This window comes from Sardina pilchardus, chromosome 3, assembly GCF_963854185.1.
Source record: "Sardina pilchardus chromosome 3, fSarPil1.1, whole genome shotgun sequence".
Classification (NCBI taxonomy): Eukaryota; Metazoa; Chordata; class Actinopteri; order Clupeiformes; family Clupeidae; genus Sardina; species Sardina pilchardus.
Window position 1 is genome coordinate 2,055,037 of NC_084996.1, and position 26,348 is coordinate 2,081,384.

Below are 26,348 nucleotides of genomic sequence, written 5' to 3' on the forward strand. Positions count from 1 at the left end.
GGGTCTGACTCTGTAGGGGAGGGACTAGAAACGTGCCTTGTGCACACGGTACACACACGCATGTTACTTCAGAAGAGCACGGACATTATTAAAAGTATCGATACTAATAAAATTAAGAATCGTGACATTTTATTTCAGGGTATCGCAATGCTTTTGTAGTATCGGTGCACCGTGCAACACTAGCAGGAAAGTGCTGTTAGGTTACTGTTACGCAGACGCTGCATACTAATAGTGTGTGTTGCCTGTTTGCGCTCTTGCACGTTGTTTGTTTTGTCTCTCTGTCCCCCTCTCTAGGCCATTCCGCGTGTGGGCCGATTGCGGGGCGGGGCAGGGCCTATTTAAGACGGACACGTCCCGTGAGGAGGTCTCTCTCCCTCTCATTGCGTATCGCTCTCGCCTCTGTTGGGGCAGATGTGCTGGCAGCCTGCCGCTGCGTCGTCGCTTCACTTCGCCATGTTTCCCTTTGTTTAGTTGGAACTTTCGTTAGAGTTAGCATTCACGTACATATAGTCTGTTTTCAAAGCACTTAAATCTTTATTTCTTATTGTTATAACAGGTGGTGTTTGGTATCGTTTTTTGCACGTTTTTAGTTACAGGTTCAGGGAGCATAGAAGACTCGAGAAGATTCACAAGTCCGCATTGTCTTTTGGTTTCAGTCGGGAGTCAGCAGACTATGGTTTTCTTTTGAGTCAAGTAAACACAGGGTTTTGTTTTCTGTTTTGTTACACTTTAGCTTCGATGCACCACCTTGTTCTTTAGTTTTTTACTGTTCGCTTAATTCTTCTTGTTCAACAACGCACCGGTAACTATATTGTTTCTGACATTTTTGTTATAAATAAATAACCTTAAACCGTCATTCTCTTTGGCCTTTGTTATGTTATGTTGAACCATCTGATCATTTGTATGGTCTCGTAACAGTTACAAAGGTGGTGCTTACACTGGTTCTCTGGATGGGTTCTGTGGATGCCATAACGTGCGTGCAATACTCGATTGGTGATGAGGTCTGGGAATCAGGCATTCATGTTGCTGTATTTGATGGGTTCTGTGAATGCTGTAACATACGTGCAATTTGCTGCAAAATGTGCAGCAACTTTTGAAAATTGATTGACAGATGTAAGCCTAGTGAATTATGGTGGTTCTGCAAATTGAACCGTAGAGGGCGTATTGTTCAGTTTGATAATGTATCGTGTCATATCATTGCATCCATAATGAACACATATTCTGTCTGTCTGTCTGCCTAAATTATCCTTTTTCTCCTCAGCAATGGAGAGGGATAGACATAGCCCTGAAGGGGATCGTCCAAACAGTAAGTGAACCCAAATGGGTCATTCTGTGTCAAATCAGACAAAGTCCATGGAAATGGTTGCTGCAAATCGCCCAGACTGTCAAAACTGATGATAGAGAGGTTCATGTAAACTCATTTTGTATGTCCCCATAGCACCAATCACTCAACCAACAACAAGCAGCAAATGCACATGAAGATATTAAGGCGAGACACTACAGGTGTATAGGGTAAATTTTTAAATAACACATCTCAATCTCTGCTAGTTTTTGTCCTAGAAACATGTAAGTGACACTACAGGTGAATAGGGTGTAAATAATTAATAATAGGTATCACCATGAAACTTCCTCAGTTGATTACTTACACAAGTATGAGAAAAAATGTATTACATGTATAAGTTTTTGAAATGTGTAAGTTTAATTATGCAAATTAGGCATGATCTCATTAAATAAGCGTGATTTTGCATATATTTCCGGTAGATAGATCTGAACATATGATAAAGCCAGTTACTAAATTATTCTTTCATGTTGTTTACAAACAAGATTACAATAAAATTACAGAAGGATTTCAGGATATCTGCTTTCATTGCCCAGGAAATCCAAATATACTGTCCATAGCCTTAAAAAAAAAAACATTTTTGCCATGCTTTTTTGATTAAAATGTCACATAAATCAGGCCAGGAATGATGTATTAACAAATCCCTCTGTAAATATCTTCAGAATACTGTTAAGTGTATAACTGGAAAGTTTGGTGTACATAGGTGCTACAGAGGCTGAGAAGTATCTGCCGGAAAATGACACAAAACCGCAAATAACTAGTTTTGAGAAAACAGCCTTGAAACACAGCCAATGAGATGTGTTCTCAGCTTAGACTCGTCTTTGAACTTTCGCGAACGGTTGCTAATACAAAGGAAATGTCCATATTTGGATTGCATAGCGTCATGCAGGAGAAACAGGGCTTTCCAACGGTGTCACACACGATATGATTTGGGTCGCAGTAGTACATGACACTTTAGAATGGGAACTTTTGAGGAAATGTGGAGAAATATATAGGCGCGAGTAGACAAAATATCGTGAAATAAACACCTAAATGTACAAATTGGACTTCGTTGTTGTAGTAGGGTGGTAGAATACATGCTAAGGTAGCAAACTAGCACAACATTTCTAAATTGACCGGAGGTCACAAAAACAATGTTTTCACCTGCCGTGTCTCGCCTTAAGGATGAAACTTAATGTGATTACACCTTTTTTAATGTTCACAGGACTACGATTGCTATTGCTATTGGTTTTGGGAGCCATTCTTGATATGGACAAGGTTTAAACCAAATTTGAGATTCAACAGCAACAACCTTATCTGATTGACACGGAATGATCCAAATATCACCAAATGTCACCAAACATTTTCAGGATATTAGACATTCATGTCATTTGGACCATGAAGATCTAACATTTTCCAACAACTTAATTTTCAGTGAACTTGGTGGTGTGTGGGAGTGATGGACCAGCGAAGGCCTCCATATCAGCCCTCCTACTGGGAGCTCCAGAACCCAGCCCTGTGTGTGTGAAGACTCCAGAACCCAGCCCTGTGTGTGTGAGGACTCCAGAACCCAGCCCTGTGTGTGTGAGGACTCCAGAGTCCAGCCCTGTGTGTGTGAAGATGGAGGGTGAAGTGTGTGGGCGGCGACTCACTCTGGTGGAGCTGCCAGCTCTGAGCGGGACTCAGCTCTCAGAACAGGAAGTGATGCGCGAGGCCCTCCGCTGTGTGTCTCTCTGTGATCCTGGAGTCCACACGTTTCTCCTCGTCCTCTCCTACGGCCACCTCACTGGTGCAGACAGAGCAGAGATGGAGCAGATCCAGAGAGTGTTCAGCTCCAGAGTCAACAGACACGTCATTTTTCTCATAAAACAGCTTCCTGAGCACAGAACGGCAGAATTAGACGAGGCCACTATGAATGCCATTGAGAGTTTTAAAGGACGACATCATTTATATGCCACAACCTCCATGTTGTTGGAGAGAGTTGAGCAGATGGTAGAAGAAAATGGAGGATCGTTCTGCACATCCACATACCTTAGTGAACAGGTGGGAACAATCCTGAAATATAAGACTCGTTTAGAAGAGATCATGGGGATCCAGTTAAGAGAGACACAGATTCAACAAGGTACCTTTTTCATAACTGTCAAATTTTCATAACAGAGAGTCACTTTTCATGTTATTCTTTTCTGGTGTTTTTCTTGTTTGTCATTCATTGTCAACATCTCAAAATTACACTTGCACTGCCTTGTTTACATGCAACTCCCATCACACTGGTGCACAGGGTCACAGGCCATATACATATCAGGTAAACATGGTGAGTCTGATCCGTTCTCTCTTCCTTTTATATTTTAGGTCTAAGAGAATGCCCAGATGAACTCCGAATAGTGCTGCTGGGGAAGACTGGAGTTGGGAAGAGCTCTACAGGAAACACCATCTTAGGGAGAAAAGTGTTCCAGGCAGAAGCATCTGCTGAATCAGTTACTAGCACGTGTCAGAGAGAGGTAGCTGAAGTCAATGGGAAGTACATTACAGTGATTGACACTCCAGGGTTCTTTGATACTGATCTTAGTAATGAAGAGATCCAGAGAGAAAGCTCTAACTGCATCTCACTGGTACTACCAGGCCCACATGTGTTCCTCTTGCTGGTACAAGTGGGGCGGTTTACTGCAGAGCAGAAACAAGCAGTAGACGTCATTCAAAGCACTTTTGGTAAAAATGCCATAAAGTATACTATAGTGCTCTTCACTAGAGGAGATGATCTGGAGGACAAGCCCATTGAACAGTTCTTGGGAAAGCCTGGATCTTTTCTCATGAACCTCATTGAACAATGTGGTAATAGATACCATGTGCTCAACAACAAGGAGACCAAAGACCACACTCAGGTTTCTGCTCTCCTGAATAAAATTGACAACATGGTGGCAGTGAACGGAGGAGGTTATTACACTAGTAGGATGTTCCAGGAGATGGAGAAGGCTCTCCAAGAAGAGAGAGAGAGGAAGATGAAAGAGAGAGAGGAGGAGTTGATCAGAGAAAAGGAGGACATGAGAAAGGAAAAAGAAGAGCTCAAGGCCAAGTATAAAGCAAAGATGGAGAGAATGAAGCAGACAGTGGAGGATAAAAGGCAGAATGCTGACAAAGAGAGAAAGAGAATAGAAGAAGAGGTAATTGAAAGGGAGCAACGATTCAGAACAGATTTTCAGGACCTGGAAGACAAGTACAAAGCAGAGGTGGAGAGGATTGAGAAGAGAATTGAACAGGAAAGACAACATGAAGAGACAGAGAGGAAGAGGAGAGAGGAGGAATTTAACAAGAGAGAACTACAACTGAAAACAGAACTTAAAGAAAAGGAGGAGGAGAAGAAAAGGATGAGCGAGGAGATGAGCAGAGAACGAGAGGATTGGGAGAGACAGAAACAAGAGAGAAAAAAGGAAAGAGAAAAAGAGAGGGAAAGAGAGCAACGATTCAGAGCAGAAATTAAGGAAAAAGAAGAGCAGAAGGAAAAGATATTTATAGAGATGAAAAGAGAACGAGATGAATGGGAGAGACAGAAACAAGAGAAAGGGAAAAAAGATGAAGAGGAAGACAAGAGGAGGAAGGGAGAGGAACAGATTTGGAATGAACGTTGCAAAAGTCTTGAAAAAGACATGGAGGGAATACAGCAGAGAATGAAAAAATTGAGAGAGAGAAAATATACCTGAAAGTCTAATATGAACTAGAAATAATTTCCAAGGAACTCAGAATTAGAATCAGAATCAGCTTTATTGGCCAGGTATGCGTAAACAAGGAATTTGACTCCGGTTAATCTTTGCTCTCAAGTAGACCTACAATACTCAACAATAACATAAAAAACAGAATAGAAAGCGTACTTGCTCAGATGCATTCCACCAATGTGAACAGACAGGGAAATATGCTTTGTTGAACTTTGCTTAATCCTAGGATTTTAATAGTGCCTTTCAGTGTTGGAGCAGTGGCAATATCTCAAAAGCTCATTCCGACATACCAGCACTCCGACATTGACGTCCAATTGTCGTAGTGGAGGCATGTGTCTTTATGGGAAAAAGTCCCACCACTCCGACATTTTTTTTTTTCATGGTCGCAGTGGCGGTATTTAACTTTTTTTCAAACAACGTGCCATTCCGACATGAGGTCATAGGCTATTAATGTCATAACTATATCCAATTGTGTAAAATAATAAAGATTCACATTTAAAATGTCATTGTGAAGACTTCTTGATATGGTTATTTGTCTGTTGCGTGCGCGACTCGGGGAAGTGAAAGCAGTTCTACAGACATGGCAAGTTTTCTTCTCTGTCTCATTATTCGCGGACTAAGTGGAGCTAAATTAAGTTATTATTTTGCTGTCACTTTGTCTGTTTCATGGCCTAGAAGGTTGTATTTGGTATCTGTAGATAGCTCTAGCTCTCCTCTTTTATCTGACATGGAAGCCTTATCTTTTTGACCACGGTTTCACGAGTAAATCAAATGAAAGTAGCGATAGCCAAAGCTATATGATTCTTATTTGTTTGTCACTTCGTCTGTTTCTATAACACAAAGGGATCGATGTGTTTGGTATCAATGGAAAGCTCTGTTTCTCCTCTTTCATTTGATATGCGTGTTATGTCTGTGCGATGCCTGGTCCCGGAGTAATTCAAGCGAGAGCAGTGGCTGCGTGGGTGAACGCAGAGCAATATAGACTGTAAATATGATATACTTTGATTTAAATTCATGATTTTATTTTTATTTTCATACTTGATCGTACAGACATGTGTCTAGTCTCGTTGGAAAGCCCCTGTTCTGCTCTTTCATGCAATATAGGTCTCATCTCGCTGTGACTAATAATCGCGGAGCAATGTAACAGAGAAGAATGGGTGTGTTTTTTGACGCACTTTGCGTCCGACGGGCTCATAGGGTCCGTTAAATTGACCTGGAAAAAAATAGGATTTGGAAACTGTCGGAATGGGGGTACTACGGATGTTCCAGGAGATGGAGAAGGCTCTCCAAGAAGAGAGAGAGAGGAAGATGAAAGAGAGAGAGGAGGAGTTGATCAGAGAAAAGGAGGACATGAGAAAGGAAAAAGAAGAGCTCAAGGCCAAGTATAAAGCAAAGATGGAGAGAATGAAGCAGACAGTGGAGGATAAAAGGCAGAATGCTGACAAAGAGAGAAAGAGAATAGAAGAAGAGGTAATTGAAAGGGAGCAACGATTCAGAACAGATTTTCAGGACCTGGAAGACAAGTACAAAGCAGAGGTGGAGAGGATTGAGAAGAGAATTGAACAGGAAAGACAACATGAAGAGACAGAGAGGAAGAGGAGAGAGGAGGAATTTAACAAGAGAGAACTACAACTGAAAACAGAACTTAAAGAAAAGGAGGAGGAGAAGAGAAGGATGAGCGAGGAGATGAGCAGAGAACGAGAGGATTGGGAGAGACAGAAACAAGAGAGAAAAAAGGAAAGAGAAAAAGAGAGGGAAAGAGAGCAACGATTCAGAGCAGAAATTAAGGAAAAAGAAGAGCAGAAGGAAAAGATATTTATAGAGATGAAAAGAGAACGAGATGAATGGGAGAGACAGAAACAAGAGAAAGGGAAAAAAGATGAAGAGGAAGACAAGAGGAGGAAGGGAGAGGAACAGATTTGGAATGAACGTTGCAAAAGTCTTGAAAAAGACATGGAGGGAATACAGCAGAGAATGAAAAAATTGAGAGAGAGAAAATATACCTGAAAGTCTAATATGAACTAGAAATAATTTCCAAGGAACTCAGAATTAGAATCAGAATCAGCTTTATTGGCCAGGTATGCGTAAACAAGGAATTTGACTCCGGTTAATCTTTGCTCTCAAGTAGGCCTACAATACTCAACAATAACATAAAAAACAGAATAGAAAGCGTACTTGCTCAGATGCATTCCACCAATGTGAACAGACAGGGAAATATGCTTTGTTGAACTTTGCTTAATCCTAGGATTTTAATAGTGCCTTTCAGTGTTGGAGCAGTGGCAATATCTCAAAAGCTCATTCCGACATACCAGCACTCCGACATTGACGTCCAATTGTCGTAGTGGAGGCATGTGTCTTTATGGGAAAAAGTCCCACCACTCCGACATTTTTTTTTTTCATGGTCGCAGTGGCGGTATTTAACTTTTTTTCAAACAACGTGCCATTCCGACATGAGGTCATAGGCTATTAATGTCATAACTATATCCAATTGTGTAAAATAATAAAGATTCACATTTAAAATGTCATTGTGAAGACTTCTTGATATGGTTATTTGTCTGTTGCGTGCGCGACTCGGGGAAGTGAAAGCAGTTCTACAGACATGGCAAGTTTTCTTCTCTGTCTCATTATTCGCGGACTAAGTGGAGCTAAATTAAGTTATTATTTTGCTGTCACTTTGTCTGTTTCATGGCCTAGAAGGTTGTATTTGGTATCTGTAGATAGCTCTAGCTCTCCTCTTTTATCTGACATGGAAGCCTTATCTTTTTGACCACGGTTTCACGAGTAAATCAAATGAAAGTAGCGATAGCCAAAGCTATATGATTCTTATTTGTTTGTCACTTCGTCTGTTTCTATAACACAAAGGGATCGATGTGTTTGGTATCAATGGAAAGCTCTGTTTCTCCTCTTTCATTTGATATGCGTGTTATGTCTGTGCGATGCCTGGTCCCGGAGTAATTCAAGCGAGAGCAGTGGCTGCGTGGGTGAACGCAGAGCAATATAGACTGTAAATATGATATACTTTGATTTAAATTCATGATTTTATTTTTATTTTCATACTTGATCGTACAGACATGTGTCTAGTCTCGTTGGAAAGCCCCTGTTCTGCTCTTTCATGCAATATAGGTCTCATCTCGCTGTGACTAATAATCGCGGAGCAATGTAACAGAGAAGAATGGGTGTGTTTTTTGACGCACTTTGCGTCCGACGGGCTCATAGGGTCCGTTAAATTGACCTGGAAAAAAATAGGATTTGGAAACTGTCGGAATGGGGGTACTAAAATGTGTCGGATTGGCAGCATGTCGAAATAGCAGCATGTCGAAATAGAGGCATGTCTAAATGGAAGCATGTCGTGGTGGTGGCATGTCTGAGTGGCAGCATGTAACCACTTGCGCGTGGTGGTCGCGACACAAATTGCAGTATTCTCCTGAACAGAGGCACAGTATCCATTGACGTTAATGGCAGTAGGAACTAGCTTCTTTGCTGATATTTCCGACTTAGCTTGCACAACTGAAGGATTACCATCTAGTTTCTTAGGTGTGTGCAGCTAGCTAATGAGAATGAGATTTTTTTTAAGGTCTTAACAGATGTCCTTTGGTTGAAAATAAATCTCTTCGTTACCTTTTTGCTGGAATGCTTATGTGCCTCGGTCCTAGTCATTTCCCCCTAATTCCTCCTGTTGCAACTCTCACTGGTAACTTCGTTAACTTATCCAACGTAGTTCACGACTGTAAACAAATCAGTCATCCAAACGGCAACTCTCGCTGCAGCCTAGCCAAGTTAACTTTCCACTTCTCAAACAGACTATTATTCAAACTTCATGACTACAGTCGTTTTAATAATGAATGGGCTTATTTAAGATGTCCCTGCTGAAAAAAACAGCAAGAAACCAGCTTAGGCTGGTAGCTGGTTTTAGCTGGTCTTTGCTGGTCTTTGCCCAAAACACAGTTATTATTGCTGGTCTTTGCTGGTGTAGCTGGTTAGGCCACCAGCTAGACATGCTGGCGTGACCATCTGAGGAAGCTGGTCGTGCTGGTGTGACCAGCCTGTCGTTTGGGATACAACTGGTTTAAGATGGTCATGCTGGTGACCAGCCTGTCAAGCTTGACAAAGATGGTCAAGCTGGTTTTCTGGAATAACCAACATAAGCTGGCGTGGCCAGTAAAAACCAGCAATGTAGACCAGCAACACCAACTAAAATGACCAGCTTAAGGTGGTACGACAATCAAAACCAGCTGAATTACCATCATAAGCTGGGTAAACCAGCTGAAGGTGTGTTTTCGCGAGAGTTTTGCTGGTCTAGCTGGTTAACCATCAAAGGGTGGTCAAATAAGCTGGTTAACAAGCTGGTCAACCAGCAAACCACCTTTAGCTGGTCAGGCTGTTTTTTTCAGCAGGGGTGGGATAGACTATATGATAATGCATTCCTCCTGCTGCAACTCTCACTGGTAACATCGTTAACTTATTTTATCCAACGTCTAGTTTGCGACTGTAAACAAATGAGTCATCCAACTCTTGCTGCAGCCTAGCAAGTTAACTTCCCACTTCTCAAACTGACTAGGCTATTATTCAAACTTCATGACTACAGTCGTTTTAAAAATGAATGGGCTTATTTAAGATGTGGGATAGGCTATATGATAATGGCTGAATGTGGTTTATGTGATTGATGACTGTAGAAGGACACTGGCTCTGTGAGCTTAGCTTCAATCTATTCCTAGTTGTCGTGCAAGGTTGACTTGGCGCGCGCCGTTGACTTCAAGTCTTCCGTGTATGACACGTCGTCGCAAGGCTCAAATTTGGCGCATGACACAGGAAATTACGTAATTTTGACGTCACATTGTCGCGCGTCGAGTATACTTCTAGCTTAAGCCCAAAATGGTCGTAAAGTCCCTCTTACGAACGTCTTAAGGTTTTCCGACCGTTTCCCGAAACCATCGTAGCTTAAAGGGATATTTTGGAAATAACCTCCCTTCGAGCAAAACAATTGATATTTACCTTGTTCCCGTTCATCCAGCCATTCTGTGAGTCTGGCGATACAACTTCTAGCTGCAGTAATCAAACAAGTTTTTACAGAAATAAGAACAAATAGTATCAAAATATTAACGGAGTGATTATTTGCACCCGGGTGTAAATAGTAGAATGGAGGCATTTTCTTATTTGCACCCAAACCGGAAATGCGTGCTATCCAACATAGCGGGACCATCTTGGCAGGAGATGGCCTACCTAAATCTAACAAGTTAGGATTATTAAAACTATATTTGAGATGGGAAAGTGGTGCTAAATTTCCACAAACTTTATTCAGTGAACGGGTAAAGCCGTCCGTTTGCAAGCACAATCAAGAAACACGATCTTTTTGTTTTGTTTACCGTTACCTAGCAACCCCAACAAGTTAGTCAATAATTAGTATTCTCCCCCTCCTTTTCGACGGGGTGTAGTACAGCGGTAAAGTGACTGTGTTACCATGCTCGAGGTGCTACGTTCGAACTTCAGATGAATTTTTTTTTTTTTTGCCTGCCAAAGTAGCTGCTACGCACCATGACTTCTTTTTTCTTAGATGACGTTACCTCGCGGCAAATAAGAGTTTGTGCTTTTTGAACCTGTCAAAGATTTACTGGTTTTATTTCAGTTATGAGTAGAGTTAAGTAGAAGTAGGCTTCAGTAGTTGTTAGAAAGGTTGTGTTTTGACTTTGAGCCCCCAACGCTGCCTGGAAGGCGCTTAGGCGTGGGTTAAGGTTAAGGTTAGGGTTAAGGTTAGGTTAAGGTTAGGGTTAAGGTTAGGAGTAGGATTAAGTGTTTTTAAGTCAACAGTGGCAGCGCTGCCTGGAAGACAACTCAGAAAACAACTCAAAGTAGCTTGTCTTTGATGAAGCTACCACATGACCACTCATTACCCTAATATTTGTATAATCACTTCCAAGTAACCCAGACATGGCAAAACAGCTAAAAACTGTTCAAAACTATTAGGCCTAGCCTAGGCTACTGTAGAGCTGGTAAATACACAGGCCTATTGACAGAGAACATGGATGTTAGACATCGGGTGTAAATAGTATTGTTGATTATTACACTATTTACACCCGGGTGTAAATAGCAATGTTGATTATTACACTATTTACACCCGGGTGTAAATAGTAATGTTGATTATTACACTATTTACACCCGGGTGTAAATAGTAATGTTGATTATTTGCACCCGGGTGTAAATAGTAATGTTCATTATTTACACCCGGGTGCAAATAGTCTCTGCCAAATATTAAAGTAAAGAAGTAAAATATAGTAACAAAACAAAAGTAAAAAAAAAACAATTACTGGATCATTTGCGATTGAAAAAAAAACAACATATATATTTGTTTTGTGTGTGTGTGTCTGTGTGTCTGTGTGTGTCTGTGTCTGTGTCTGTGAGTGTGTATATGTGCATGTGAGTGTGTATGTGGTGGGGGCAATATCACACACACATACAATGGGAGGGGGAATTGATCCTAGCTAGGGCCGAATACGTGAGAAATCATGAAGATTGGGCATTTCTGGAAAAGTTTTTGATTTTTAAAAATCCATGGATACAAGTTGGGGTGGCCCCCCTAGTGGCAGTTACCGTAAAATCCAAAATGGCCCCCACTGAAAAGAGAAAAGGTTATATCTCAGTTTTCTTTAGTCATAAATTGTTGTATAATGACTGTGCCGTCTTCGGTATATGCTTGATACGCTGACAGCCAGCTAAACCCTTTCCTAACATCAAATACTCTGAAGACCGATCTGGTTCTGAAGTCCACAGGTTTATTGACACAGGGAAAGTGTAAAACTGAAACAAAGAGATAGACTAATAAATTCTATGCTACCTTTTAACATAGAGCTAGCCTTCAATAGGCTATAGCCAACGGAATGTAAATTTAACAAATCAAATGTTTACTTTGTTATACAATATTAATCATTAAATTTATTTATGATAGTGGATATGCTGTACAAATACATTGTAACAATATTACGTTCAGTAGCTTGACTTATAAGTTACCTAGCAACCATGTAAACATTTAGATTATAGCGATTACGGACATTTCTAATTACTTACATCAAACTAATCTAAGCAATTAAGTGATTATGTAAGAAACAGCAAATGGGTACTGTACATACCAACGATGCTACTCTAGGCATAAATGTAGGCAATGTAGCTGTAATTGGCTTGTTACAGTACAACCGTAAATCACTGAACCGTTAGGTACATTGTGGCGTTATTTACATCCGAAACCAGGGGTCACGCAACATTCCATTCTATTATCAGCTGAGAATCTTAAAGAGACAGTAACTAATTAAGGCTTGAGGCAAATTAACTTATTACCTTTTAACTTATTTATAACAAAACAATGACACTTTTTCTACTTGATTTGATACAAGGAATGATCATTTTGATATTATCTTCCTATATTCAGGTTATTTTCATGTCAAATGTATTGCCATGGTCACTTTAAAAACTTTGCTTTAAAAAGGTTCATATCTCTGAAATTGAATAACATAAAATGATTATTCAGGCCTCTAAACCCATACATTCACCCTTTAGGAATAATATTGAACATGTTGCCATCATTCTAGTGTGAAAAATATTGTTTAGCAAATGCCTTTACCAGAAACTCTTTTTCTTTTTCTGAAATCAATACATCATAGTCCAGCAGCCATCCTGCGCAAAGTTTTGAGGCCCCTGGTGTCTGCTTCTCCAAAGTTGGCTAAGTATTGGACTGGGTCGGAAGCCATAGTCCCACCTCGCTCATACGGCATTCGCCGCCTCTCACCAGTGCCATACTGCTGCCAGATCTCCCTCATCCCGAGTTCTTGGAAGTATGGGCAGTAGTGGAGAAGCAATGCAAAGGTGTCTGCGTCATTGGAGACTACAACAACCCTCTTGCACTACTTCACACAAACAGCCCACTCAACCAGCAACCTGGCATCAGCCTCCTCAGTCCAGTTCAAGAGGTCTGGGATCTCTTCGCTACCACCTGTCTTTGCTGGTAGCACCTCATCATCAATGGCAGTGACAACAGAGTTGACAATGACAGTAGCATTGCCACCGGCTCGATTGCACACTATGGGTGCCTCTCATTTGGTCTTTTATACACCCTCCCTTCCTTCCTCGATCCTCGGCCTCACTGATAAAGATAAAGAATGATGGGGCGGCAACAATGGGATAGTCTATCCAGTGGGTAGTCTATCAGTGGGAATGAGCTTTGAGGATCAAGGAGTGTGTTTGAGAGCCACCCTATATCCCGAGCTGACTGCTGGAGATTCCGTTTGTTCTCCCCAGACGCCCAGAACTTTTCAAGTGGCTGAGCGATGGGTGTGGTCACCAGCCTGCTTTGTGAGCATTGACTGTCACTGAGTATGGATTCTGCCGATCTAGCACAAAGTCCAGCAGCTTTTTTTTTTTTTTTAAGATTATTTTTTGGGCTTTTTATGCCTTTATTTGGACAGGACAGTAGAGAGAATGACAGGAAGTGAGTGGGAGAGAGTCGGGGTGGGATCTGGACAGGACCACAGGGTGGAAATCGAACCCGGGTCGCCAGCGTACGGTGCAGGTGCCCCAGCCAGTTGCGCCACTGCCGGGGCCACAAAGTCCAGCAGCTTTGAAATATTTTGGTTGAATGTGAAGCTGTGAGTAGTGCTCAGTGCTTGCTGGAGATGGCATTCTATCTGTTTCAAAGTGTGGTTGTTGGTGAGAAAGATGAAGATAGCAGTGATCATCCCAATCTCATGGAACAAGAGCTCAAACTCTGCTACAGCATTTGCACTGTGTGTGGCTCCTACTACATAGTGATCTCCAGAACCCTTTGACACTTTCTGAATTGTCTGCTTGAACGGTCTGCTTCATGTCATCTCCAACAGCACAGGACAAGCCAGGGCAATCCTGTACAACCCACTGGCCTATAGAGAAGTGCCAGTAGAGCTCACGATTTGTAAAGACCTTGATTTGTTCAAGATACCATGAGCCATGACTAAGGTAGTTTATTTAGTCACCTTTAGCAAAGATTGGTATATAATCCTCTATAGTAGCTATGTGTAGGTTCCAGTTCCTTCACTGTACTAATGATCTGACTGAGCATTTTAATTCTATCTGTCAATCTTCTATGAATACAATAGCACCTCTTAAGGTTAAAACCAAGTCCTCAGAGAAAAAACAGCCTTGGATTAACAACAATATCCGTAGCTGTAAACAAGAGTGCAGGAAAGCAGAGCGTAGGTGGAAAAAGTCTGGTCTCCAAATACACTATGATATTATGAAAGATGTATTATCCCAATATAACAACATGGTTAAGAACGCAAGATCACAGTATTTTTCAGAACTTATTTCTGCCAATAAGAACAACCCTAGATTATTATTCAATACAGTAGATTATCTGGTAAACCCAAACCCGCCTTGTGCCCCAGTTGAAAGTGATGCTGATTGTGAAACATTTTTGTCCTATTTTACTGAGAAGGTAGAGACTATTAGAGCTTCTATTACCCCTGATCCAAGTTACTTAGAGGTTCCCCATTTTCAACAAGATATTTTAAACAAGTTCAATCCCATCACTTTAACTGGACTTTTAGAAACTGTGTCTCACATGAAAGTGTCTTCCAGCCCTCTTGATATTATTCCAACTAAGTTCCTATTGGAGGTAATGGAATCTGTTGGGCCTTGCCTGCTTTTCATCTTTAACAGTTCCCTGTGTAATGGTAGTGTTCCTGATTATTTTAAAACTGCCTGTGTGAACCCCTTGCTAAAAAAGTCTGGGCTTGATCCCTCTCTTCCTCAAAACTACAGACCTATATCCAAATTACCTTTCATATCAAAAATCCTTGAAAAAATAGTGTCTAATCAACTTCTGTCTGCTCTTCATAACAACAACATTTTTGAGAGGTTTCAATCTGGCTTCCGAAAACATCATAGCACTGAGACTGCACTACTGAAAGTTACCAATGACCTTTTAAGAATAGCTGATGATGGCTTGGGCTCTGTTCTAATACTTCTGGACCTTAGTGCAGCCTTTGACACAATTGATCACTGCATACTGTTAGACAGGCTGAGGCATTGGGTGGGATTATCTGGTACTGCTTTACAATGGTTCACATCCTATTTGTCAAATAGAAGGTTCTGTGTCTCTGTGAACAACTATGAATCTTCTTATTCTTGTGTTAAATATGGTGTACCGCAGGGGTCAGTCTTGGGACCTATTTTATTTAGCTTATACATGCTCCCCCTTGGTCAAATTTTCCTGAAACATGGTGTATCTTTCCACTTCTATGCAGACGATACACAGATTTACCTTCCACTTAAACCCTCAGATCCTAGTAGGCTTAGCTCACTGAATGACTGCCTTAGTGATGTCAAAAACTGGATGTCAAATAACTTTCTCCAGCTAAATTCTAACAAAACAGAGATCCTAGTCATTGGGTCCCAGCACATAACGAGTCAAATTTTGCCATTTTTAGGTCCTCTACAGGATAGAGTCAAGCCTGTTGCAAAAAATCTTGGCATCTGGTTTGATGGCAATCTAAATTTTGAACATCATATTAGAAAACTTGTGCAATCTTGTTTTTACCAACTTAGGAATATCTCCAAAATAAGACATATCTTATCTTTCAGAGACGCAGAAACCATCATACATGCTTTTATCTCCTCACGCCTGGATTATTGTAACAGTCTTTTCACATGCCTCACTCAAAAGTCCTTACACAGGCTTCAAATAGTCCAAAACTCTGCTGCCAGGCTCCTAAATAAAACTAGTCGGTATGAACACATCACTCCTGTTCTAGCATCACTTCACTGGCTCCCAATATGCTGGAGAATTGATTTTAAACTGTTGCTTGTTACATTTAAAGCTCTTCATGGCCTTTCCCCTGGTTACATTTCTGATATGCTAGTGCCCTATAGCCCTACACGAGCATTAAGGTCTGCTGGCAAAGGTTTATTGACCATTCCTGAGTCACGGCTTGCAACTAAAGGGGACAGATCTTTTTCTGTGTTAGCCCCAAAGCTTTGGAATGCACTGCCTGAGCAAATAAGGTTAGCTGATACTGTTCCATCTTTTAAGTCCCTCCTTAAAACTCACCTGTACCGTAAAGCTTTTAAGGAGTTTATTTAAGTTTAATTTTTGTTTATGTCTTGGTTTGGTTTTGTTTTGTTTTGCCTTGTGTAGTGTTTTGATTATTGCAGTTTTTTTTTTTTTCTGTTGTTCATTCAAAAAAAAAAAAAATCTTTTTATCTTTTCTTTATTCTTGCCAATGTTGTTATGGTATTATTTGTATTGTTTTTAGTCACTTCATTTTTGTGTTATTTTTTGTTCTGTTTATTATTTCATATGTAAAGCACTTTGAAACTATGTTTAGAAAAGCGCTCTATAAATAAAGATTATTATTATTATTATTATTATTAGAGATGCACCGATATGGAATTTTAGGGCCGATAACGATAACCGATATTTATCGGTTTGTTGTGGCCGATACCGATACGATAACCGATATTACTGTTGGAGAAAAAATATTCAAAAATAAATTCAAAATTCAAAAATAACATAATAACATAATAACAAAAATAACATTAAATGCATAATTTAATTGCAGTAATTGTATACCACCAGTGATGTACATAACTCATAATAGTCCTCAGTGCCAGTGGTACAGCAGTCAACAACAGCAATAGCCTGGGCCTATGCGTGGCTCCTTTAAGTGAACATGACGTCATTGAGGTGCGAGTGCTTGAGTGGCAAGGGACAGTGCATGAATCGTTCTCATATGGAGTAAACACTCAATGCAGATATATGGCTAGAAGCTGTGAAAAATCTAGCGACCAAATCAGATTTTCGTGGGAAACTTATGTATAGTTTAAGCAGCGGTTAATTAAATAAAGCTGCAACTCCTCGGACTGCATCTTGTAGTAGGCTAATTGATTCCCAATAGAGAGCCGAAGTCACGCCCTTCTACTTCCGGTCTATGGGACCTATTTTACGATTTTTTATGCATGGGAGTCAATGGAGAGATAACAATTATTTTTTGGTCCCGTTCGAGTTGGACCGTGCATTTCACATATGATGTGTGGGAATTTAAAAGATAATTTTTCACATTAATAAAGTTCTGTTTTTCATTAGACTTTAAAAGTTATCTAAGTTTTGTGCGAATCCGTTCAGTGGACTACATTTCTCGTCTCAAACGATGCACGTCACCAACTGAGCCACCAACTAGCAAACGAGAGGCTGGCTAGTTAGCTAGCTATTATGCTAGTTAACGGTATCTTGCTGCCAGCTAAGTCACTTAACAGTAGTGTTTGTACAGTCTATGAATGAAATACAACTTATCTGATGTGTTTAATCCTCTGACTCATGATATTTTCATCGGCAAGGGGGAAGCTCAAATAAGACCTGTTGCTGGCGCCCGTGGCTGTGAATTGGTCTAACGTCACTAACGCGACTGATGTGTTTCTAGTCGTTGCAAACACGATCTTTCACAATGTTGTAATTCACTAGTTACGACATACTTTTCAAATGTCTTTACATGAAAAATTGTCATTAAAATTGACAAACATCATATGGGTAATTCAAGGCACAAGACAATCGGGACCAGAAAATAATTTATATTTCTCCATTGACTGCCATTGAAAAAAAATCCAAAGATAGGTCCCATGGAGGCAATCGGAAGGGGCGGGACTTCGGCTCTCTATGTGCCACCTCCAGCCGAACCGCAAAAAAAGATGGCCAAATTAGCGGAGTGCTGTCCAGTGAAAGTACCTTCTGTTGCGCACAACATGCAGTGCTGCAGCGGTAATATTACAAAACCCAACCGAACGAAATGCAAATATAACACTTAGAACTACTTATCTACGGATTTGTTCCACCAAAAACTTTGTTTGTCTCCCCGACTAGCGCGGCAGCAAACATAACACACCAGCAAAACAATTCACTTCTGAGTAGGCTGAGTTTCGCTCTCTGCTTACTGTAGGTTAAAATGAAGATCGTTCAGAAGAGGATTTTGGGCTGCATTATATAGGGTGACCAGATTTGAGTTTGCAAAAAAGAGGACACTTCATACACGGCAAATATATATGCACATTTGGGTCACATAGGCTATGCACCTATGAACACGTGCATTCATATACATGTGTCAACATACATGGTGATATATGATAATGAGCTTTATTGGCCGGCCCAACACTAACAGAAAAACACTGCCTCAAAAGGCTATTTTGAACACTTGTAGTTTAAAGTTTTAAATGTGCAAAAACAAACTATACATTCGTAGGCTATACAATGTAAAGTTTATTCACAACAATGGTAAAACAAAAATAAGAAAAAATAAAACCTAATTGCACAAAATGAGACATTTTTAAAGTTGAAAAGTTGTCCAATGGCTGATACTTTTCAGTCCTCCTAAACTGCCTGCCTTTGCAGGTCAGGCACTCAGCTTCGTATTGATCTCGACCGAGACGAAAGCATGGAAATTACGTTTCAATTAGTCAGTGAACTTGCACTTGCGTTTCGGCATAGCTGAAGATGCCGGATAGGTGTGCGCGTTGCCGGTAAACAAGGAAGTGTGCGCTGATGAGGTGAATAACCAATCAAATTGTTTCGGCCGCGGTAAGGTCAGGCTCTACACTTCAACTCAATGCAAAGCGAACTGTAGGGGGAGGGCGTGATTAGCCTACTAAGTGAATGAAAGAGCAATGCAAATTCGGTGAAAACACGTTAGGCTAGAATAACAAAATCCCGGACGATTCTGAAATTCCGCCCGGACACATTTTTAGGTTTCAAAAAGAGGACATGTCCGGGAAAAAGAGGACGTCTGGTCACCCTACATTATAGATAGATTAAACGCAGATCTTGTTAGAATAGTGAAATACATCCACACAGCTGGCATTATTTTCAGGAAGAAGTAGCCAACCAAGCTCAAGTAGCATGCAGCCAGACGGGCCTTATGTAGTTGGGAAATTAGGGCTTTAAAAAATATCGGCGCAAATTATCGGCCGAAATTCTGTTATCGGACCGATAATGATATTTTAAAAATGTCACTTATCGGCCAATAATATATCGGCCGCCGATATATCGTGCATCTCTAATTATTATTATTATTCTCTTTCGGAGACTACAGCATTTTTGATGACTGCCACCAATTCCAGCCAAACTCCAAAGAATTGGCTGAGCTCCAGAAAGTCCTGATTCAACTTCTGCACTTCAATCAAGGCCTCAAACTGTTCTGGGCAGCGTTGATTTGCAGCCAGTGTAGTGCAGTGCCTCTACCTGTGCTAGCACTGGATATTCTGCTTCGTTCTTGTGTTGCCAGAACATCGCCCACTGGAGCGACCTGATCACTGACTCCACAATGAGCATCCTAGTGAGAGCCCGGACATAATGACTACCCTGCTGAAAAAAACAGCAAGAAACCAGCTTAGGCTGGTAGCTGGTTTTAGCTGGTCTTTGCCCAAAACACAGTTATTATTGCTGGTCTTTGCTGGTGTAGCTGGTTAGGCCACCAGCTAGACATGCTGGCGTGACCATCTGAGGAAGCTGGTCGTGCTGGTGTGACCAGCCTGTCATTTGGGATACAGCTGGTTTAAGATGGTCATGCTGGTGACCAGCCTGTCAAGCTTGACAAAGATGGTCAAGCTGGTTTTCTAGAATAACCAACATAAGCTGGCGTGGCCAGTAAAAACCAGCAATGTAGACCAGCAACACCAACTAAAATGACCAGCTTAAGGTGGTACGACAATCAAAACCAGCTGAATTACCATCATAAGCTGGGTAAACCAGCTGAAGGTGTGTTTTCGCGAGAGTTTTGCTGGTCTAGCTGGTTAACCATCAAAGGGTGGTCAAATAGCCTGGTCACCTTTAGCTGGTCAGGCTGTTTTTTTCAGCAGGGTACCTTTTAAGTCCGGCTCACACCCCAACCTTGGAAATCTTTTACATTTGACTACATCTGGTAAAATACAAGACAAGTTAAACCTTCTCCTCTTAATTTCTGTGAACTCTCTCTAGTGCACAGTATAAGGGCAGATTGTACATTTCAGTATTTGTCTTTGAGATAGGAAAATGACTTTGACCATGACCTTTCAAGGTCAAAATCACCCAATATGGTCATAACAATATCAACAATGAATTCCACATACCATAATAAGTCTAAATTGATGTATTACATGTGCATATACATTCAGAAACAAAAAAGTTGGATTTTCTTCATAGCTGATAATGGCCATATTCGATTTGACCACTTTGAATTCGTGGCGCTATGGCAGACTAGCACCTCTGTGATTTTTCATGTCTAGGGACTGGTAAAAAAAACAGATGTTAAAACCAGACGTTAACGGTGCGTTTGAACAAAACTAAATGTAACTTAGCAGTAACTTAGCTGTGTAACGTTGTCCAAATGAGAAGATCACTGTTAGACGTTTTTGTTGTATTATTGCATGTGGATGTTGTTATGCTATGTAGGCTACTTTTTTTGCTGACCAATGTACAAACCTAAAACCGAGAAACGGACAAATATTCTACAATATCAAAAAATATTTTCGGGGGTGAAGCTTTTTGTCTTTTTCTTTCGTTACTAAGTAAATATAATCACTGAAGCTTTTTATCTTTTTCTTTCATGTAGACTAAATATAATCATTGAAACCTTTCATTTCACAGAGTATTGTATAATTGTGTTAATAAAGAGTGAGTGATTTGTAGAGACTACCCTCAATATTATGTGTCAGCATTAATTTGTTGCAGAAATTAATCAAAATGGATTCAGAACATAGGGATCCCATACATGCAGGAAAACCTGGAATGTTAGAATCCAGTTAAGAGTCATTGCATGAGAAAACCAGGCAGAGGTGGGAAGATGGGGGTCGGCCAAATCGGCTCATACTTTGTATATGTGATAAGTATGTGGAACTATGAACAGCCATATACTTAAAACCCTCCAGCTGTTTTTTGTTATGGAGTCCTGGGACCCCTCTCAGAGACCCTCAAAAATCCAACAATTCATGGCTGAAAATGACTGAAATTGCCATTTCTACCCTGATTATCCTGATAAAGATATGAACATAAGCTTTGTATTTCCATAGAGCCTAGGTAGCATACAGTAGTTTTAAAGACCAAAAGGTGCACCGAGGGGTTATCTACACCACTGAAAGCAGAATTTTCCTCCCTCTAAATTGTGGTCATTTTTAAGAAGCATTATCTCGTATTCGCAGTGGCTTTGGTTGATGGTTTTACTGTTGCTGGAGAAAGGAACATCTACTGATTCAAAAACAATTGTCGTCTAATTGGGCCACACATAATGTGTGCCGTGCCAGGAGGGTCTTTAGCAGAATTTGTCGTGTTTTGGCCTATGATAAACCATATTCAGATCGCCATCACATGGCCATACCATGGCATTACATCACAAACAGATTTAATGCCAGATGTTTGCGATGTAATGGCATGGTATGGCCACTCGGTAACGATCTGAATACTCCAAAATCCGAACAAATACCGGAAAGACCCTCCTGGCACGGCGCACATTATGTGTGGCCCAATTAGACGACCATTGTTTTTGAATCAGAAGATGTTCCTCTGTCCAGCAACAGTAAAACCATCCACCAAAGCCACTGCGAATGTGAGATAATGCCTCCTAAAAATGACCAATTTTAGAGGGATGAAAATTCTGCTTTCAGTGGTGCAGATAACCCCCTAGTGCACCTTTTGGTCTTTAAAACTATTCTACCTAAGCTCTATGGAAACATAAAGCTCGTGTTCATATCTTTATCAGGATAATCAGGGTAGAAATGGCAATTTCAGTCATTTTCATCCATGAATTGTTGGATTTTTGAGGGTCTCTGAGACGGGTCCCAGAACTCCATCACAAAAAAGAGCTGGAGGGTTTTAAGTATATGGCTGTTCATAGTTCCACATACTTATCACATATACAAAGTATGAGCCGATTTGGCCGACCCCTTTCTTCCCACCTCCTGCTTGTTCTGCCTGGTTTTCTCGTGCAATCACTCTTAAGTGATGTATTTCAGACCCTCATTCAGATCACTTTGTTTCTACAGATACAAACAAATCAGTTAGGCGTGCACACACACACACACACACACACACACACACACACACACACACACACAAACCATTGTTATACACAAATACAGTAGGTATATTCACAGACCTATACATATAAATACACACACACACTGGACCATACACTGACTTTATTGTATTTGTGTAGCAGGTGGCAACACTATGCAGTGGTTATATGGGCAGTTCATGTATTTTAGGTTCTGGTGTGAACAGTGCAGGAGCATAAACCTACTCACTCCATTCACATTACACCAGCACACCAAGGCCGTAGCCATGATGTCAACATTGGGGGGGGACCAAAGTTGTGGCGGGGTCTGACAAAATGTCAACACATTTCATTCTTAACCATAATTTCCGATAATTTTTTCAAATTATCAAATATTTCAGAATTGATTTTCTCCTCACACACCTCGAGGTCAGCATGCTCATGCTCTCTATATCAGGGGGGCCCATAGCCTACTGTAGACCATATAGACTATAGGCTATAAACATGGTAGTTGTTCAACCAGATGAATAAAATAGAATGGGTTTCCCAGTGTCATATGTAGTGGTGTTGAAGACTGATACAACTCACATTCAATGCAATAATAGTTCATTAGTCATTCAGTTACAGAATCATAGATGTTCTGTAGGCTATCTATCAACCTATCTATCTATCTATCTATCTATCTATCTATCTTATGCATCAGTCAATTAAAAATACATGATAAGAATATTGGTGTCAAAATTGTTTTGAAATTGATAATAGGTCAAGAAGTTTGATATTTTTGATGAGTTTGATTTGGGAATGAAATTGACTTAGCCTACATTTATCTTTAATGTCAAGTCAAATTGAGTGCCTGTCACTTTAAGAACATGAGAATAATTTAACTTCAGTCATATTTTCAGCTAGTCTAGAATTATGCCTATATGAAAGCAATGCTTATGTTCTAATTCAGTTTATCTAAATGTTCAAAAACAAGTGGAAGAACACAATATTCAATAAGTAGGCTAGTTCATTATTTTGGTTGTGCCACAGCCTGAAGATTGAGAACAAGTAGAAATGTATTGCAATTTAAAAACGGGCTTACTCAGGAATGGTTTGGGAGTTATTCCACCGCGATGGGCCAGGTGTGGAGATGGAATGTAATATGATTTCATTTCGTGTATTCGCGTTGATTTTCTCGCGAACCGTTAATTACAGCAACTAGTGTAGCTTAATACCATCAGAAAGCTTGTGATTAGCCTAAACTTCGTGAGCAATCCACCAGATAATAATTGGTGCGCAATTTGATTCTTTTGCGAGTTGCAGATAGAAGAATATATAATTATATTTTGTGTAGGCTAAATTAACATTGATACCACCAGAAAGCTCTTGCTGTCAAGTGACATGCATATCAGTGTGACTAGAACTTCGTGAGCAATCCGATAAAGAAGAATGGGTGAGCATTTTGCATTTTGCGTCTCAGATAATTTCTCTGCACTGAAAACATTGTACAGTAGAGACAGATACTATAGTTGATCTAAAGAGCTCAGCCCACATATGCCTTGAATTTGTCTCCTGTCTAAACAATATGCTGTGGTCTAGTCTAGTCACCGACTGTCAACTGAAAGTGAACTGATTGATGAAAAAGAAGAATGGATTTGGCGTGACATTTCTTGCGTGTGAGTGTGAGAGCGTGAGATTGATGTTGAAAGCGTGCGTCACGCCAGGTACTAGGCTACTAAAGGTGCTACTATTAAGCTATTTTGTGCATTTGATTGCATTTGCCAGTGACAATTCAGATCGCGGTCGTTACCGTTGGTTTTCTGTAGTGTTTTTTATTTATTTATTTTTCTATGTTCGAATATTGGGGGGGACATTTTGGCCGTGTCTGAATATTGGGGGGACACGTCCCCCTCAATGTCTATGGTGACTACGGCCTTGCAGCACACAGAACCTTTCAACATTTTGAGACAATGAAAGAGGAAGTGGATGGGCCACGAATAAAAAAAACTTTTGTCTGGCTTAGTCTTTAATGGAGCAGTGACATCATCAACATGACCTAATTTTCCAATCAGACTGCAGTCAGTTATGTAGGAGTCTAGCACGTGCACTGGCCACATATTGTAGGAGTCTAGTACTGCACATGATGTAGGAGTCTAGTACTGCACATGATGTAGGAGTCTAGTACAGCACATGATGTAGGAGTCTAGTACAGTACTGGCCACATGATATAGGAGTCTAGTACAGCACATGATGTAGGAGTCTAGTGCAGCACATGATATAGGAGTCTAGTACAGCACATTATGTAGGAGTCTAGTACTGCACATGATATAGGGGCAATTCCATATCAGTTGGAACAGGTCCGACACCATGGTCCTCAGTTTTTCCTGATTTTTGGTGCACATGTTCCTCCATGTCTCATTAGAAGAAAACCAAAATTTTAGCTTGTTATCTTGTTTGGTTTCTGAGATATGGCTCTTCAAATGTGGATAGACGCATCCTAAAAAAAGGCTGAAAATTCCTGTATTTAATGAGCACCACTTTTTTTTAAACCCCTCTCCTCTCTTAAGGCTACCATATTATTTTCTAAAAATTTGAACACTGGGGCAGTACCCTGTGTTGTTGTCCAAAATCACAAAGGAATTACAGTCCTTCCCACCATTGGAGACTTATTCATCGAAACAAACGCATATTTTTTTTGAAAGCAATGAAAAAAAAAACCTGTTTTTGTTCTCTTATGGTCATGAATGGCTAACACTCACAGTTTTAAAACTCTACATATATATAGTCCATGAGTAAGAGAACATGTTGACAAAAAATTGAGAATGTTAGTTTTCGTATTTCGAGGCTATGAGCCTTCAAAGTTGGCCAAAATGGCGTTTTTTCCTAAAAATGCCACTTTTATTGCCTTTTTCCAAGGACAAGATGAAATGCAAATCCAACATTTCTTTTTTTCTGCAATAGTATGGCACTTTGTAGATCATGTGAATGTGGTAGATCCAACCTGTCCATTTTAATATCCCCACAGCACATGTCTGAAGTTAGAAAAAATGAAAAAATGTCTTGGCTGAAGGAGGTGTTGGTTTGATTTGTATGAACTTCTTAGAAGGACAATATGGGGTGTAAACCCATTTTGTCTTTTTGAGGGATCAGCATGCCATCCTGTAAACAGGATAAAAATCTTATATCCCATTTTTACTCTTTATTGATCCCTTAGAATATGTCCAAAAGTTGTCATAAATGAAAAAAGGCGACTAAATTGAGGGGCTTAAATGGCCAAGTGGATCAAGTCACACAAGGCTAAAAATTAAATATAAGACAGAAGAGATACTGAGGGAGAACACTGTGAAATGTATAACCCCTGCTATGATGGCCTTTGAACCCACTGTGTCCTTAACTGAGGTTCATTCTTATAAACAAATTTCTTCTGCATGAAGCATATTGTCTCCTGGTTGCTGTTGGAGTTACCGTTGGATGCAGCATGCATTGTGATTTGTTCTAATGGTATCCCTGGACAATTAACCCGAGATCCACTTAGATAAACATAACCCTAGGACCAGTGAAAATCCTACACTTTTTGGTCATCCATATCCATCCATAAGTTAAACCCTAAGGGGGGATTTTTTTATGTCACACAAAGTGGGTACCAATCAACTCCAAATGGTCTGAAACATACTCCTACACAATATCTCAAACCATGATTTTGGCCTCAACACTTAAGCAAATTTCAGTTTTTTGTTTTTTCCCATTCGTTTCAATGGGAAATAGTTTTTTGCGAACAACTCTTGAACGGAAGGTCGTAGACTCAATCTGATTTGCTCCATCAGACATAATTCGACCATGAGGATCAAGCAAGAAGTGAATGTTTATTTCTATGACCTTCCGTTCTCTAGATATAGCCTTTTTAAAGTTTATTTCCTGTTTTAAACCAACTTCCGGTTATCACAGGATATTAGGGACACAGTGGGTTCAAAGGCCATCGTAACAGGGTTAAACATTTCACAGTGTTCTCCCTCAGTATCTCATCTGTCTTATATTACATTTGTAGGCTTGTGTGACTTGATCCACTTGGCCATTTAAGCCCCTCAATTTAGTTGCCTTTTTCATTTTTGACAACTTTTGGACATATTTTAAGGGATCACTAAAGAGTAAAAATGGGATACAACATTTTTATCCTATTTACAAGATGGCATTCTGATCCCTCAAACAGAAAAAAATGGGTTTACACCCCATATTGTCCTTCTAAGAGGTTCATACAAATCAAACCAACACCTCCCTCAGCCAAGACTATTTTTCATTTGTTCTAACTTCAGA

At 40.3% G+C, this 26,348-nt stretch overlaps 1 protein-coding gene across 1 annotated transcript; it reads left to right on the forward strand.

Moving 5' to 3' along the window:
• Nucleotides 1-3,663: 3,663 nt before the first annotated feature.
• Nucleotides 3,664-19,382, forward strand: LOC134077623 (GTPase IMAP family member 4-like; the record flags this gene model as incomplete). The annotated part of the gene is made up of 2 exons (XM_062533324.1): nucleotides 3,664-4,476; nucleotides 19,314-19,382. Coding segments are annotated over 2 exons (882 nt in total), but the record flags the coding sequence as incomplete, so codon positions are not given.
• Between the last annotated feature and the right edge of the window lie 6,966 nt (nucleotides 19,383-26,348).